Below are 19,051 nucleotides of genomic sequence, written 5' to 3' on the forward strand. Positions count from 1 at the left end.
AAAGATGGAGAAAAAGGAAGGGGATGTTCAAATGTGGATATTGTCAACAGTGTACATACATTAGTAATACAGAAACTGTTCACTTGGATAGTAGGGGAATTACCCTGGAAGGCAAGGACTTTAACAACTGTGAATATTGTGGCCTTGTGTATTTAGCGAAATGTCAAATCTGTGAAGCATTTTATGTAGGGAAGACAGAGCGTAAGCTCAGGAGGAGAATTTACGAACACATGTATGACCTACAAACAAATAAGGAGACCAATGCTTTGTACAAGCATAAACAAGATTGTGAAAATGGACATTATTTATTCTTTGTTTTAGAAAGGGTTGAAAAGAATGGCCGAGGTGGACTATGGGAGGAATGCATAGAATACCGAGAGTTGTAGTGACAGATCACCTTAGAGGCCAACAAACCACCGGGTCTCAATGAACACATCTCAATAGCCCCTTTATTAAAATTAAGAACGGCTAAATTGTGAAATGTATTTTCACTTTATTTGAAATAATACTTTTTATATTTTTAAGTATTTTATGTTTTTTAACATTTACACTTGACATTACACCCATTATGATTATTTTTATGTTAAACTATGGTCCTGAAAAGTTAATTCATAATATTGTACAAATACATCATTTTAACATCTTTGTAACATATATACATAATTTTTGTATATTTGTTTTTAATAGCTTTTTCAATAGGGAAGTTGATCTTTTAAATTGCTTTTACTGTAGTATAAGTTTATGTTACATGAAGTATCCACTAAATGGAGCTCCAATGTTATTTAAAGTAAAACTGGTATAAAAATGGATTTATTTTATTCATGAATTAAGATACATTTTTAATGAGAGTTTAATTGTTTCATTTCTAAGCAAGTGGTTTTAAATACGATTCACCTATTTACTATTCATTATTTATCCATGTTTTATTGTAATAATAAAAGTTTTTTAGTACAAATGATTTTAATATGCATATGCACTTTAAAGTTCAAGCTCTAGATTAGTTCATTAATTTAATTAAGCAAAAGGTATAAAAGTTTAAGCTACAGGACAGCCCACTTCTGATGAAGTGCTTTTTTCAAACGAAAACGTATTGTTGAGCGTTAATGTGCTGTGTTCTGTGGATTAAAGTGTGGTGACGTGAATTGAGCTGCCCAGTGTTTTCCTTTTACTTCGCACTGCTCTGGGCTTTATTGTTTTGCCTGACAAGCTGCTTCTTTTGTGTGATTATCAGTTTTATTTTGAAGCTGCTGTGAACTTGGTGTTTTTTTGGACAACCAGTGTACAATTAGCAGCTCAGGCAATGGAGGCACTGGAAAAGGAAAATGGCAGTGGCAGCCAATGCAGGCTTGCTCATTTTGGAGGGAGACTGTCCAACCTGCTGCAATGCCAGCACTTTATTGGAGAAAGACAGAGAGAGAGAGAGAGAGTGGTACACAGCATACCACATATGGGCTAGGGAGTTCCATGTATCTGTCTTCATAGGAAGTGAGGAGGAATGAGCATGGTCACAATAGCAGGAAGTTAGAGCATATCAGTTACTGCCTGGAGATGGGATAGGTTTCAGAAACACAGACAAAAAACACAAATGGCTTCCTGGATGATGTTCTCCCATGATTAGCTCTCACCCTAATGGGAATGAACGAACCAAAGGATTGCATGAAGGCCAATGGATAACGGACAACTGGGAAAAAGAAGTCATAACAGGTTGATCGTTAAAAGGACATCATCTTCTGCAAACAATAAAGAAGCTATCTCTAAGACTTAAACTTTGCTATCCTGTCCATAGAAATTGTGAAAAGGAGTGGTGGCAACACACACTTGGTGGAACCAGACACCCAACTTGAACAAATTTAACAATACCGAGTATACAAAAAACTCTCACTATACTCATACAGGTTACCTGAGAGGATAAAGCAGTGGCGCTGGTTCTGCACTCCTGGAGAACATGAGCACTTGAAGTTTACAACACAAATAAAAACCTCACAGCCCTTCAAAAATGCACAAGTGCAATTCATTATCATCAAATATAAAAACAATACATCTTTGGATTAATAACACGCAGCTAGGTGGAAAGAGTTTTTAGGAAATCTTTTTATAAACTCTAAACATAAAAGATATTCTAATAATTATCTCATACTAAATAACAGTCTACATTGGTTATTAAAGGATTACCTTATAGGGAAAAGTCACCAAACAAGTGACTCCTATTTCATATTTACTGTAATAAACACTTTTACAAATTGTATATACAGAAACCGGGTACAGAAAGCATGGCTCTCCCTTATATTTCCTATGGCATTTACCCAAAATAACATCTCTACCTCAAAGATAGAAACAATCACATTTAAAGAGAAAAATCTGCTATATTGGTTTCAGTTAATAAAGGATGAAAAGCTACATTCTGTTGATTATATTAAGAACAAATATAATTTAGATACAGACATGTGGCTAGATGTACAATCCTGCAGACAACATGTAGAAGGGAAAATTAAGTTAATGCAACAAAGGATAAGAGATCATATCCCAAAATTAATTGAATATCTAATATTCACAATGCAACAGAACACATTGGGACAAGGTCTCTTATCTAAATTATATAGAGTTGTGAGGAGAGAAACAAAAAGTTGCAATGACAATTATTGGAACTATTTTACCCAAAATAATAATACACCTCCGAGTGAAGAAGATAAAAACTAATTCTAATATCTTCTAAACATACAACTTCATCTCTTAGATGGAATCTCTTAATTTTTGCACAGAGCTTTCTTCACATCACATAAAATTGAATTTAATGTTCCAGCAGAAACAAGTTTGTTGGAGATGTAAACAAGAACTTAAAGCGGATTGGCAACATGTTTTTGACTGTATTGTCTTAACAGCTTATTGGAATAACAATCTCTTTTTACAGTTTTTTTGGAGATAAATTTGTTAATCCTTTTTAACACTTCTATTCCTATATGTATTAAAAACTGAAATATCGCATTTTGTAGTCTATGTTATCTATAGGGAGAAAGATTATAACTCAAAATTGAAAGAATAAATCTACACCCTCCTTCAAAGAATTTATAAATACTGCAATTTAAGTCTGTTACCTGGAAATCATTACAATGAAGTCATAAACAACCAGGATTACCTCTTGCTAAAATACATGGAAAAAACTTGAGAGATCTGTTTGACAAGCAAAAATAACTGCTTTGTACTGTATAATAACTTGAATGACTTGATGGTTAATAGACACTCCTGTAAATAGTTTTTTTTTTATTTTGTGAGGTTTAGTTAACATTTTTTTCATTTATGTTCACAAATCTCTGTAAATAATGTTGTGATTATTTTACAAAGTGAAAATCCAATAAAAACTTTAAAAAAAAAGTACACGAGTGTAAAGAGAGTCTACTGTTTCATGATCTGAATAGAAAGCACACTGTTTAACTGGATTCAAAGGTTCTTTTACTAGCTGGAGTTTAATTTCAAGCATTCTAGTTTAAGTTTTCCAAGGGATAATGAGGACTATGACTTTGTGACAGTTGAAGCATGTCTTCTGTTTATCTTTCTTAAAGAAAGGGACCACTACCTCAACCTGCCAATCTACAGAAAATACCCCTGACTTTCCCACAACACTGATAAGGCACATTAGCCATGTTATCCCAGTCTTGTCCAGATCTCACCTACACTTGCAAAGTTATGTATCTCAAGCTCTCTGCACAGACCAACTACAATGATATAACCCAATCCCCTGCAGATCTCAGGCACTACCATTTTCTAAGAAAGCATGCCTATTATATTAAACAGTTTCTCTACCTTACATCAATCACTCAAGTGAGCAGCTGACATCAGCTCACTCATCCTTTGGGAAGGGAGGCATTCCTGTCTGTTACAATGGTGGTTCCTTCAGAAAAGGCATGTATGGAAATATGCACATTCTACTGACAGGAAGAAAGGATTGCACCCCTCACACTAGAGAGTGCACTATTCAGACATCAAGGGATGGGAAGTCAGGCTACCTGGATGATGGTCTCCTGTGATCAGCTTTTGCCTCAAGGAAGGGAACAAATGAGCCTCGAATGGAGGGCTGATGATAAGCAGAGAGAGGACAGCAAACATGAAAGCAAAAAAAAAATATCAACCAAATACAGTTTTGCCATAAAACATACAAAAGCCAATTAATATGAAAATTAAAAACTTAAGAAAGTTGAAGGTAGAAATTTATGAATACAAAACAGCTGAAAGGGGAAAAAGGAAAGCAAAAACTTGGTAAACAAAAAAAAACAAAAAACAAAAAAAAAAAAGAAATTTGAAACACACAAACCAAACGTATAAAAATAATGCCTACCGTTGCTGCTTTTGCATATTCTGCACTGTTGTACTGTCCTCCAATGCGAAGTACATCCTCTGTACAGTAATAAAACTCAGAGAAACCATAAAATTCACTGTTGCTAAAGTCTATAGGAGAAATGTACACTTGGTTCAGAGAAGTATGTGTCTCGTTGCTTTTGGAAAGAAATGGCTTAACAGACACCCGACAACTATCCCAGTCACCAATCCCACGAATATGAAAAACACTTCCATTTTTCTGTATACTGTCCGTCAGTCCTACTGGAAGACAAGGGTCAAGGTATGGTGCCTCTACACTTAAACCTGTCTGTTGGCCCAACAACCTGGAAAAAACAGATAAAATATTTTTTCAGCATAGATTTACCTGTGATGCAACAAAAAACTAGTAATGTTAGCAAAATGTATTTCTACAAGAAAAGACACAAAAGGTACAACTGTACAGGAACTTAATGATAATAATAGATGTTTGAGTACATAACTTTTGCAGTAGTCCTAACTACTGGGACTTCAAACGCTAAAGACTCATCTCCTGGGTTCACTTCCAGAGCACATCACCCTTAGGGCTCCAGGTGTGGCAGATATCCGTCGGGGACATCAAGACATTCCTGACATAAAACCAATATCCACCCATGCTATTTCAGTGTTTTCTAGCCCAAAAGACATGAGGGAATCCTCAAATGATATACAATGGAGAGAGAAATGAGAGAAATAGGGCTCCCTAAACCATTCAACTTTGACTAGGTCTAAAGGCCTGTAAAGAGAGAATAGGAGGTGAAGGATAGTGTATCCTGCCCCAGCCCAGGATGCCTAAAAACAGAAGGTGGGGGATGGCAGAAGTGAAACGGTACTACAAACGTGATCTACCGGAACATCTACAATTACAGTAAGTTCTCAATCAACTGTACTACATTATTTGTTGTGATCACTTCTGCAGCAGTCCTAGCTACTGGGATGATTCCCAAAGCTCATACAAATATGTAGGTGACTAGAAATGAAAAGCTGAGATGCAACAAACACTAAGATATCTGTAGATAACCCAGGTCTAGAACTCCAAGAGGTTTCCACTCTGTAACAGTTAGAGAAAATATAGAGAAAGGACAACATAGCTACCTCTATATCCTTGTGGAAGGCTTTTGTACTCTGGGTCCTCACTGCTCCCCCTAGAGGAATAACAGTACATAATACAATGGCCCAGCCTATTGAAGACTGTTTAGACATGGCCTTTCTTTCTTTTGCTGTTCCAAAGGAAAAATAGCTAATCTGAACTTCTAATATATTTGGTCCTGTGTGTACATCTTAGGAAAATAGGATCCTTTCTTACTTTTATGATTTTGTTTGTATGCCCACTGAACACTGAACCTACCCAATCAGATTTGAGGTAATTTTACAAAGTTATTAATCAGGCTATCATTTAGGCAGGCTTGTAATTATTGTGCCTCATCTTCCTCTAGCCTTGTCATAATTAAGTCTTCCATAAATATTTTTATTTTTGCCTTTTCTTGGTTTTACATGTCACTCTACTTTAGACAAATTTTCATAAAATGTTCAAAATATCTCTTAATATTTCTAAAGGATCTCTAGTTATTTTTCTTGTTATAGGGTCCCCAAGTTTGAAAACAACCCTTTCTACGTTCTTTTGCCAAAGTTGTAGTGCTTTTAACATTAACCTTTCTAAAAATGTGCATGTTACCCAAAGGCTTCCTGATGAAATATTGGCATGCTGAAAATGCAGAAAGAGAGCGAATATCAAACATTGCTCTTCTCCTTAAAACTTATTTTTTTGCAGGCAGGCAAACACGCAAACTTATATAAACTAACTTTCAGGTTGCCATGCCTCTGACAAAAACGAAATATTCTGAGAAATGGCCATCCTAAGACTTAGTATATGCAAGTCCGTTTTTTTCTGCTATTTAGTTTCAGTATTATGGGACTTGCTAATGCAGATCCTGACATTTCAAGTGGTTACCTTATCAAAATACCACCTTATTTTCCCCTTTTCACTTTGCAGTTCTTCTTCTGTGAGACTCCCCTTATTCTTCAATACTTTTAACTTTTGTCAACCCCTTTTCTTCTTTCGGCTTTTCCCAGTTAGGGGTCGCCACAGCGAATCACCTGTCCGCTCATGATTGGCAGTGGAGTTTCACAGTGTCAAGTTGCCAGCCTGGCGCCCAACCTTCCACAAAAGGCACACACACGCACGCACTCATGCCTATGGCCAATTTAGAGTGTCCAATCCACCTACAGCATGTCTCTGGGATGTGGGAGGAAACCCACGTGACCACAGGGAGGACATGCAGACTCCGCACAGAAGGCACCCCAGCCGAGAATCAAACCGAGAATCTCTTGCTGTGAGGCGGCAACACTAACCGCTGCACCACTGTGGCCGCCCAACTTTTGTCAACCCCTCTAATTCCTAGTAATTCTCCCTATAAATCTTTCTCTCTTACTTCTACCATATTTTTAATGGCATTTTCATTTTATCCCACTCACTAGCTACCTAATCCATTCATCTACAACCTCTTTTCCCAAATTTCTTCACAGGGTCATAGGTTGTCACTTCAATAGTGACCATCATTTATCACCAATGTTCACCCAGCCATGCGGCTAGCCTTCTAAAGTAATTTCTATCTTCCCTAAAATTGTCAAATAATTTCCACCATCCACTCTTTACATTATAGCTCTCTCACCTGAATAGGAACAAATCAAAATCAGGGACAATCAGGGGCACTTTTAAAAATATTAGCACTGCTAAGATGTTGACAGAATGAAAGAATATGCATTAATATACATTTGTTTGAAGTAAAGGAGTCTACAACTCTTAATTATTGACATCAAGTGTAACTCATCAACATTTCTCCAAAATTCACCAGTTTTAGGGCGGATTCAGAGAGACAGATTTAACATTTTAGTCAAAATCAGGAAGAGTTGAGAGATATGCCTTAAATTCCTTCTTTTCTAATAGGCAAGTAGGAAAGCCCAGAGTTTCATTTTTACTTCAGAGTCCATCATCTTTATCTTCATTTTTATTGGTGTATTATCTGAAATAATTACTGGAAGTACAGCAAAGTTTTTAATTAAACAGACATGCTCCTATAAAATATAACTTATATCCAGTCTAGCCCAGTTATAGGAAATAATGTGTAAATTCTATGTTCCCTCTACTGGATTCCCATCTTCCATACAAAATATTTTCATGTATTTCTTCAGAAATCTGCCCTCCTTTGTTACATTTCCTTCTAGGCCCCCCCTCATACATCCTTACTATTGCAAATCAAGTTCCAATCCTGATTATTTCCATCCAAAATTATAACAGCAGTTTTAGGTGGAATATATGTACATGCTAGCATAAGCCTCCTCCCCTGCCAATAATCCCTTACTACCACAATCTGCAATTACTGTTCCTTTTACCTATCACTATTGGAGCCCTTCTAGCAATTGATATTACTACTCCCATTTCCCTTTATATTTGATATTCTGCTTAATGTCCATACTGAAATCTTAAATCTGCATACTTATTTTTATCCAAATGCATCTCCTACAACATTAATATTTACACCCTACATTTCATAATATAACTAAATACTCTTGGCTTTTGGGCGATAACCATAAGACCATTTATATTCTATGACAATATAGACAGATTAGCAATTATGCTAGAAAGCTATTATTCCCACATTATACATCACAGTTCTTTTCACTGAATAGTTCCAACTTTTAGCTTACATGCTCACACTGTTTGGCAAGCTGATCTCTGTTGCAGTTGCTTCTTTTCATTTCCATTTGAATCAATGTCACATTTTTCATGCTTTTCTGCTTCACTGAAAACACTCAAATCCTAAATTGATATGCATTAGTCCCCTATCCCCTTTTAACTTACAACATACATATAACTATATATATTATACAAAAATAAGTTTAGCTCTCCAGATAGGAGCAGTTGCCCTAAATCAAAGGCTGCACCCACAGCCACTTCTTCTTTCGGCTTTTCCCGGTTAGGGGTCGCCACAGCGGATCACCTTGTGCTCCTGTATACTTGTCTCCCACTAAGAGTCTTTGCTAACAAACAAAATAGCTCAATTTTCTAGATACAAGAAAAATGTCATTTTCCATGCCTTGCTTCATTTTCTTTTTTTCCACAAACCAATTTGCTAACAAAACCCTTGTCTATAACTTAAATCAAGGACTCTAACTTTAACTTGCTTCTTAACAGCCTTTCTTACCTTGTTACAATATAAATCCTGAACACACTGTTGTACATGGTAAAAATATTAAAGCAAGAAAGTAATCATTCATAATACTCTCCCATCCTCACATTTAAAACATTCCCCTATACAAGGCTGCTTTAAAATATTACAAGCAACACATATCATGAAATTTTAGGTAACCATTTAAAATGTTGGAACCTGCAGCAATGCATCCCAAAACATGGAATGTGAACGGCCAAAAAAGCAGGCTTAAACATACTAAGTCTGAGGTTAAGAAAAGCTTCTAATTGGAAAACCCCAGGCCCAGATGCAGTACCTAACGTCTGGCTAAAAGTATTAACATCTTTACATGAAGATTTAGCCATGAGTAGATCTATTTATATGTGTATCCCGAACAGACACCAGTCTGGTTAACAACAGGAAAAACAATCCTCCTACTTAAGAGTGAACCTGCAAGCTATCCTAATATAGACCAGTAACTTGCCTTCTGACAACGTATAAACTATACAGTGGAATTGATACTGATAGAGTTTATAGTCGTTTAGAAGAAAACTCAATCATGGCAACAGAAGAAAAGGGTAATAAAAGAAAGTCATATGTAACAAAGAATCATTTGCTGTTAAAGTCATAATGCAGAACTGTAAAAAGGAGAAGAATTTAAGTATGGCATGGACAGACAACAAAAAAGCATTTGACAGTATCCTACATTCATGGAAAAAAAAGAGTGCTTAAAACCATATAGGATACACCCTACACTAATCGATTACATTACAGCAACCATGAAACAGTGGCAAACCACTCTGCAGTTAAGCCATGATAAAGGACAAATTATTATTCCAGGGATAAAAATTCAAAGGGGAATATTCCTGGGTGACTCTGTCACAGCTCCTCTTATCTTACCCTTAACCCATTAAGCTATTTAACAGATTAGGTCATGGCTACAATTTGGCTCCCAGAAAACAACAAAGTGTAAAGACTTCTCAACTTCTTTTTGTAGATGACTTTAAACTGTATCGTTCATCAGATGAGGAACTGAAAGCACAACTGCAAGTGGTCAAACGTTTTCAGGTGATATAAGAATGTCATTTGGTCTTAAATGTGCAAAAGCAACCTATAAAGCAGGAAAGCTGCAGCACCAAAAAAACCTCAGTTTGGGACAGGAATATGATATAAAATAACTTGAACAAGAGATAGTGTATAAATATTTGGGAGAATATTTTAGAAGACTAAAATTAATACTGAAAATAGTGTTGATACCTAAGAAGAAAGTTCAAGATATAAACCAGTTTGCTCTTCCTGCCCTAACTTACAGTTTTGGAGTGACTGACTGGCCCCCAAAAGGTACTGGATAGGCTGGACAGGAAAACAAGAAAGACGCTTCATGCTCATCAAATGATTTATTTTATTATTTTATTTATTTTTATTTTACATTTGTTGACCGGGATCGTCCGACTGGATACCTGTCCATTTTCAGCGGAGGCCCGGGGAGAAAAGCTCCACAATGACAGAAGGTTACATACATGTTACAATATTACATATTATTACATTTAGTAGTGCAGTTAAGGAGAAAGATATACAGTATATATCGTAACAAAAACAGTCTAGCAATAGCTATCACAAAAAATACAACAGTTCCTATACAAATTTTATAAAGCATGTTAGGTTAAAGGACAATAACAGCCTTTGAGCTTGAATACTATACAATGTTCTGGTTTAAGGTTATAGGTTCCTACCCTAGGCTGTCTTTTTAACAGAGGTTTAAGGGTTACAGATATGGTCAGAGATTGAACAAGGAAAAATTGTGTTCGGTCTTTTAAAGATAAAAGTTAAGTTGTTAAGCTAGGATAAGTATGGGGAGAAAAGAGATCTAGGTTAAGTGAGGAGAACTAATCTGGGTTAGAGCACTGGCAAAGCCAATGTGACTTAAAATGGAGTTTTAGTTTCTTTTTGAATTGGTCTAGGGAGGTAGTAAGAGTGAGGTTACAGGGGAGGGAGTTCCATATTTTTCCAATGGCATTGGCAAACAGAGAGTCACCCCCTGAGTTATAGGATTTGATTGTTTGGACAAGTTGCCTATTTGATGAGCGAAGACAGCTTAGATTGGAATAAGGAAGAATTAAATTTTTCAGTGCAGGAGTGTTATCAGGTTTATAAAAATCATTACATACCATGACTATATAACCCCCGTTCTGAAGGCGGTACGGCCTCCAGAAAACTGATTAGATGTATAGATCTGCAATCATGGGACTGCATACAAATTTGCTGACCACAAAAGACCCAAACATAGTGAAAGTTTTGAAATATGAAGAGAGTAGGTCTAAGATGACTTCCCTACTTTGTTTTGCAGAAGCATATTGGCATCAAGCGGGAATGGAAATCAAACCAGAAGTAGATGAAAGTCAAGCAGCAACTGAATGTGCCAAAAATCAAAAGAAAGATCAGATGAGAAGGCAAGAAATGTGGAAAATGCATAAATATAGTAGCAAGTACAGCAAACTCTTGGAATAACCTCATGTTGATCAGGATCGAATGCAGTAATGGTTAAGGAGAGGTGAATTTAAATCAAAAGATGAACAGTTAATATTGATGGCCCACAATAGTGGACAACGTACATGTTGGTTTGCAAAGTCCATTGAACATGTGGAAGAAACAGACAAATGTAGGTTTTGTAAAACAGAACTGGAAATAGTCATACATCTTGTGGCTGGTTGTGATATACTAATGGCAGAAGGACTGTATACTGAGAGGCATAATAATGTGGCAAGACTGTTGCATTGGGGATTGTGCAAACATTATAATACTGAAATAGCTGAAAAACACTGGAAACATGAACCAGAAAGCATCATGGAAAATGATGAAGTTTATATCACATGGGATCATCCATTACTAACAGTTCAAAAAAACAGATGTGAAAAAAAAAACAGATATAGTAGTCCATGAAAAGAAGACAAAAGTAGCATAGATCATTAAAACTGCTACACCCAGTGACTACAGTGTCTTATGTAGAGAGAGACACAAAGTTATAAAATACCATGATTTGCAGGCAGAAATGAGGGCAATATGGAAGAAAGATACCTAGACAGTTCCAGTAGTAGTAGTAGCAACAGCTCTTATAAAAAAAGAATTTATAATCATACTTAGATATGTTACTGATATATGCAACTATGTATGAATTGCAGAAGGAATCTTTACTGGGCACACTGTGGGTACTGAGAAGAGCACTTCTGGCTAACATTAAAGATTGAGACGATACTAATTTCATGAACTTTAATCACACTTTGACTTAGGAATGGAGTCCATTCCTGTCATGGTATTAGAAACCCAAAAGATTTGGAGAAATTAAAAAAAAAAAAAAGACAGAAAGAAAAGTCTCTCTATAGGCTTTGTAATTGTCAGAAGAATGAGAAGTAGAGTCCCCATCTCCTTGCTGGCTCTCTTTGGTGGCTAAACTTTTTATTTCCTCCTTAGCCTACTGGCTCTGCATCCAAAAATGTCTATGATTCTCCAGGAAAACATATGAAGACAGCTGGGTACAGCAAATTGAATCTCAGCCCTCTCACCCGACATTACCTGATTGCTGTGATAAACTTTCTTCTTTTCTGCCTGGTGCACAAGTGAAAAACCATTTCTACAAACCCTATGCTGTTTTCAATTTGTAATACTTTTCCTTTCTGACACAGTTTTGTCAGGAACAACTCTTTCAGCTGGTATAATTAGATCTATACTAATACAGGTCTTAAATATTTTCTCAAGGCCAGTCCAGTTGCTTATTTGTGCATTCGTAAAATTAACACAGTGTTACTTCCAGTTTTCTCCCTAGTACAACAGAAAATGTCTACATACTTTGTCTTTCAGTTCTTTTTTAGCAGTTTTTCTTGAGAAGCCTCATAGGTTCATAGGTAGGTACTAGGCTATCTGCCAGAAGGCATTTATAAGCCTAGCCAGAATGTGTTGGCTTTCGAAGCCCCCTTAGATTAGTTCCCTGTGCCTCTGTCCAGCAGAGCCATTGAAGTGATCCCTGGGGTAAACTTTCAGTTTTCCATCCACTCATCAAGGTTTCTTTTGACGAGGGTTAGTGAGGAGCTCTGCCTAATGTAGATTGGAATCCTGTTCCAGAGCATGGAAAGTCTCTGGGACAGGAATCTATCCCTACAGCACGTCCTATTTATTGTTGTGATGAGGTTTAGATCTCTGGAGCATGTGGCTCAAGGGGATATGGTTTTCTTTAGGTGGAGCATGTCCATCAATTCTGGGTTGGACATGGCCTTGTATGTCAGGCAGAGATCACCTCTGAGTAGGCGGTATGCAACAGAGTACAGCTGGAGTTTCTTCAGTCGAGCAGCATAGGGCATCTGGATGAGGCCAGTGATCCTCTTGGTGAGGTACTTATGTGGTCTTTCCAGTTGTTGCAGGTGTCTTGGGTTCATAGGTAGGTACTAGGCTATTGGCCCTAGGGCCTATACAAGCCTAGCCAAAAATGTACCCTGGCTTTCTCCACCCAAGAAAGTTATTTTCCTGTGCCCCTGTCAAGCAGAACCACAGAAGTGATCCCCGGGGTGAATTTCCTATTACCCATCCAATCATCAAGATTTTTCTTGAAGAGTGCTAATGAGGAGCTCCGTTTGACATAGATAGGTAGTCTGTTCCAGAGTATGGGAAGTCTCTGGGACAGGAATCTATCCCTCCAGCATGTTCTGTTTATTGTGGTGACAAGGTTTAGGTCCCTAGAGCGTGTAGCTTGGAGGGATTGGGATTTCTTTAAGTGGAGCATGTCCAACAGCTCTGGGTTTGACATAGCTTTGTATGTTAGGCAGAGATCGCCTCTGAGTAGGCGATATGCGACGGAGTAAAGCTGGAGATTTTTGAGACGGTCTGCGTAAGGCATCTGTTTGAGGCCAGTCATCCTCTTTGTGAGGTATTTTTGCAGCCTTTCCAGTTGTAGATGTCTTGTGAGGTACATACCAAAAGGGGCGTTGTACTCTATAATGGGTCTAATGAGTGATGAGTAGAGGGGAACAATGACCTCTTTTTTTCTGGATGAGAAACCTTTTGTGATGAGGTGTGCCACGTAGAAGGATTTCCTGACCACTTTGGCGATGTGATTATCAAAGGAGAGACTACTGTCCACCTGTGTCCCAAGGTCTCTTATCACACTTTCGGTGTTAAGTAGACTACCGCCTATGTGGTAGTTCATGGGTACAGAATTTTTACCAAAGGGGATGACAATGCACTTTTTGGCATTGAGCTTGAGATCATGTCTTTGACACCAGGCATCTGTCTCAGTGAGGCCCTTTTGTAGGATGTCCACATCATTAGGAGTTTCAATTATGGCTCCTAGTTTGCAATCATCTGCAAATTTAGTTAGCCAAAGACCTTCTGGGTTAGCTTGTACTTCAGAGAAGTAGATACCAGACAGGAGAGGACCCAGGACTGAACCCTGTGTTACTCCACTTGTCACTGGTCTGAAGTCTAATTTGGAGTCTGCTACTTTCACAGTGTGGGTTCTTTCAGTAAGCCAGTTGGCAACCCATCTTGTGACATAGGGATTTATACCTAGTTTAGTGAGTTTATCTATAATTCCAGAGTGGGGGATGGTGTTGAACGCCTTGGCGAGATCTAGATAGGCTGTGTGAACCACCTTACCCTCATCCATGGCCTTGGTGACTACTTCAAAGAAGTCTATCAGGTTTATGAGACATGATCTGCCTTTTACAAACCCAAACTGTGTGGGGTCCAGGGTTTGGAGATCTCCAATGTCTGTTTATGACTTCCATGATGATACGTTCCATGGCCTTGCAGACGAGGCTCGTCAGGCTAATGGGACGGTAGTCCCCGGGGTCTGTTGTGGCCCCCCCCTTTGTGGAGTGGGATAACTGTCACGGTGCGCCACTCAATGAGCACAAAGCCTGAGGTGAGGCTATGATTGAACATGGTACTTAGGTGGGGTGCCAGTTCATTCTGTAGTTCATGTAGAAGGCAACCTGGGATGTTGTCAGGTCCCATGGATGCTGTGTTCTTGGCTTTGGAGAGTGAAGTTTTTACCTGTGCAGCCGTAATTACAAGAACTTTGCATTCTTCCGGTATAAAGATGGGCCCTTTAGGGAGTGAGAGGGGGGTAAAGTTAGCACTGAACCTATCTGCCAGGATGTTGGTAATATCAGTTGGTTCTGTATATTTAGTGTCATTGTGCTGTAACTCAGAGCAGATCTGAGTGTTGCCATTGAGATTTTTAACATAGCTATAGAATGCTTTGTGGTAGTCTTTAGAATCAGTGGCAATTTTGTTTTCATAACTAGCTTTGGAGGATTTTATGAGGGATCTCAGCTTCTTACTGAGGCTGACCAGGGAGCTCCTCCAATCGTGGGATTTTAATCTTTTTTGCAACAGTTTCTTTCTTCTGTTGTAGAGTTTGTTTATGGCAGAAGACCACCAGATTGGCTTCCTTTTTTTGGAGAATAGCATGATCCATGCACTCGTGTAAGTGCTTATAAAGTGCATTTGTGTAGGATTCAGCAGTCGTACCTCTATTGTCCATCTGCATGGGTGTCATGAAGTTTGCCACTTCTGTCTTAAGAAGCGTGAAGTTGGCTTTGTAGAAATTTTTTACGGATGTTTTCCTAATGGGGGGTGGGAGCGGGATGTGGATGTCTAGGGTGATTAGCTTGTGGTTGGATCTGACCAACGAGGAGCTGACCTCTGGTGTGGAACACCGGTCACCCATGTTGGTGATGACCAGGTCTAGGATATTGCTGCCTCTGGTGGGGGTGTGGATAAGTTGATCTAAAGCATTGGAATTGATGATTTCCAGAAAACGTTGAGCAAAAGAGTTGGTACACGAGTAGTTTTCCCAGTTAATGGTAGGGTAGTTGAAATCACCCATTATTAGAGTGTTGGGTTGTACCTTAATATTTTCCAGTGTATCAAGAAAAGAGGAGTGGGAATCCCAAATGCGGCATTGTACTCTATGATTGGTGTGATGTGTAGATGGGGCCAATGACCTCTTTCGATCTGGATGCAAACCCTTTTGTGATTAGGTGGGCCACATAGAAGGATTTTCTAAACACTTTGGCAATGTGATTATCAAAGGAGCGGTTACTATCTACTCGGGTCCCCAGATCCCTTATTACGTCTTCAGTATTTAGGTAGCTACCACCTATGTGGTAGTTTGTGGGTACTTTGTTGACTATGCACTTTTTGGCATTTAGCTTGAGGCCATGGTTTTGACACCAGGTATCTGTCTCAGTGAGACCCTTTTGGAGGATGTCTGTGTCAGCCGGAGAGTCAATTATAGCCCCTAGTTTGCAGCTGTCTGCAAACTTGTTCGGCCATAGTCCTCCTGTGCTTGCCTGTATCACTGAGAAGTATATGCCGAACAGGAGGGGTGCTATGACTGTGCCCTGGGGGACGCCACTTGTAACCGGTTTAGAGTCAGACCTAGCTCCCGCAACTCTTACCATTTGGGTTCTGTCTGTGAGCCAGTTGCCAACCCATCTCGGGATGTAGTGGTTTATGTTAAGGCTGGTGAACTTGTCTATAATACCTGAGTGGGGAATGGTGTTGAAGGCCTTTGCGAGGTCTAGATAGGCTGTGTGGACCACCTTTCCCTCATCTATTGCCTTGGTAACTGTCTCAAAGAAGTCCACCAGGTTTAGGAGGCATGATCTGCCCTTAACAAAGCCAAACTGGGTACGGTCCAGTGTTTGGAGGTTCCCAATGTATTTGTTAATGAGATCCATGATGATGTGCTCCATAGCTTTGCACACCAAGCTAGTCAGACTTATAGGGCGATAGTTCCCAGGATCTGTTGTGGCTCCACCTTTGTGGAGCGGAATAACCATTGCTGTGCACCACTGTGGGCATGTAGCCTGTGGAGAGGCTGAGTTTAAACAGTGTGTTTAGATGAGGGGTTAGTTTATCTTTGAGCACATGTAGGACGCAGCCTGGGACACCGTCTGGTCCCACTGATGCTGTGTTTTTGGCTTTGGAGAGGGCTGTTTTAACCTGAGTGACTGTGATTTCAGGGGCACTACATTCTTCTGGTATAGTTATGGGCCCTTTTGGGGGTGAAGTTTGCACTGTATCTGTCTGCCGGGATGTTGGCTATATCGGTCGGTTCAATGTATTTTGTGCCATTCTGCACTAACTCTGAGCAGATCTGAAAATTGCCACTTAGATTCTTGACATAGCTAAAGAATGCGTTGTGGTTATCTTTGGAGTCCATGGCAATTCTTCTTTCGAAGCTAGCCTTGGATGATAATGCTCAGCCCGTCTTTTCTCTATTTCATCCTTTGATTTGTGCACTTTATCAGCTCATCTGAAAATTTAGTTAAAGCTTATTTTATTTTTTTCAGCATTTTGTTATTTAATAGTACATATTCCTTCAGTGTTTCACTTTTCTGAAAAACTATTGAGTGCATCTGATTTATTTATTTTTTTCTGCAAAACTATTGAAAGCAATCTCCTGTACCAAAGGAGACACTTCAACTGCGTTTTGATAAATAAGTACAATATTTTTCCCAGCTAGAATTTTCTCTTCTCCTTTTCTGGTTGATTTTCTATTACTTTTTACCAATATATTATTTTCTGGCATCCAGGCAGTGTAATTACAAGCCAATAACTGAATTTTATCCAGTTTGATACTTTAGTGTTTTTTTAATTCAGTCTTTATACTGGAAGAGTGGTACTGCTGTATTGCTGGAACTGAAATGTTGAGGATCTTCACATGATACACCCTTGTTTTTACAAAATGTCACTAAGATGATACTGATACATAGACTGTATTTATCTATTACAGGTTCATAGGTGTATTCTAGGCTAATAACCACTGGGGCTTTTATAAGCCTAGCCAAGCATCCCAAATGTATCCCATAAGTTTATGTGCCTCAGAGGTTATTTTAAGGGGTATATGTAAGTTAGGGCAATATGTACTGGCTGCCTCTGTCTATTATAGACGCAGGTGCTAGATCTGGGTATATTTCCAATTTTCCATCTACTAATTTACGTTTCTCTTGAATAGGATTAGGTAAGAACTCAGCTTCATGTGAATGGAAAGCCTGTTCCACAGAAAGGGAATTCTCTGAGAGATATGCCTGTCCCTCCAGCATGTCCTATTTATGTTCCAAGCAAAGTTTAAATCCCTGATTGAATGATTCTGATGTTATTCACTTTGCAGATATGCAAAAGGTCCATCAGTGAGGGACCCAAGGATGCGTTGTATCTCACAAATAAAATGCCTTTCAACAGTCTATAGGAAACAGAGTACAGTGATGGGGCTTTGAGGCAGTCTGCATAGGACCTGTTGTTTATGCCCTGTAGTCTTTTTCTGAAGAACCTCTGTGGACATTCTAGTTGTTGCACATGCCTGTTCACGTGCATACTGAAGGTAGCGTTGCACTCAATGATGGGCTTGATGAGGGCCAAATACAGTGGAACAATGACTTCCCAGATCTAGATGCCATACCTTTGCCCATAAGTTAAATAATATAGATTGATTTCCTCACTACCTTAGACATATGTTGCTTGATAGCCAGGTTACTATCTACATATGGACCCAAAGCCCTGACTGCTGGTAATACTCTTAGGGGTGTGTTATTAGTCAGGTAATTTCCTAGGGTGGCTGAATTCCCAAAGGATATGTACTTCTTGGTATAGAGTTTTATGTCATGGCTTTGACATCAGACATTTCTCTGCGTTAGTCCTTCCTGTAGGATGTTAGTCTCTTGGGCAGATACTATGAGTACTCCTAGTGTGCAATCATCTGCAAACCTGGTCAGCAAGAGGCCCTTCACATTGGCCTTGACTTCAGAGAAGTAGATGCCAAAAAAGGGCAGACCCAGCACTGGGCACTGAGGGACTCTCTTAGTGACTGACCACTTTGTGGATGTGGTGTTCCTTATCCTAACTTCCTGGATCCTGAGAACCAGCTTGCTATCCTTCCTGTAACACAGGGGTCTATGCATATATTTGTGATGTTGTTTACAATGGATGAGTGGCGTTTTATACAAAATTTCTTAAAACAGGTCAAGGTGAGCAGTGTGCACCATTCTTCCCTCATCCATTGCCTTGGTGACCGTCTCAAAGAGGTCCACCAGGCTGAGTAGGCATGATCTTCCTTTGATAACACCACAACAATTGTAATTCAGTGTTTGAAGGTTTTTCTATGTCTTTATTAATCATTTCCCTAATGATTCTTTTCATGGCTTTGCATATGAGACTAGTCAGACTTGTGGGTCTGTAGTTCCTGGGGTCCACTGATGGCCTGCCATTGCATTAGAGGAATGACCACTGCAGTTCTCCATTCGTGGCACAAAGTCTGTCTGGGGGATATGGTTAAACAGTGACTGCTGTGGTCCCAAACAGGTCATGATTCAGGCAGTTTGAGGCATCCTGAGTTATTACTTGGCCAACTGATGTTTTTTTTTTTTTTGGCCTTATCGAGCATGTCTGGGACCTCTTCCTTAGTGATAATTGGGAGGGTCATGTTTGATGATATTTCCTTGGGGGCAGCTGGGAGA

The 19,051-nt window shown here is 38.9% G+C and overlaps 1 protein-coding gene across 2 annotated transcripts in view; it reads right to left on the minus strand.

Moving 5' to 3' along the window:
- ENTPD7 (ectonucleoside triphosphate diphosphohydrolase 7) overlaps positions 1 to 19,051 on the minus strand; it is a 1,330,884-nt gene that overhangs the window by 353,913 nt on the left and 957,920 nt on the right. For both annotated transcript variants that reach the window (XM_044056723.1, XM_044056722.1), the window contains one exon: positions 4,331 to 4,655. In XM_044056723.1, coding sequence (XP_043912658.1) covers positions 4,331 to 4,655 — 325 coding nt within the window. The remainder of the gene's footprint in view (positions 1 to 4,330; positions 4,656 to 19,051) is intronic.

The sequence above is a fragment of the Protopterus annectens genome, chromosome 14.part0 (assembly GCF_019279795.1).
Source record: "Protopterus annectens isolate FY-2018-M chromosome 14.part0, PAN1.0, whole genome shotgun sequence".
Taxonomy (NCBI): Eukaryota; Metazoa; Chordata; order Ceratodontiformes; family Protopteridae; genus Protopterus; species Protopterus annectens.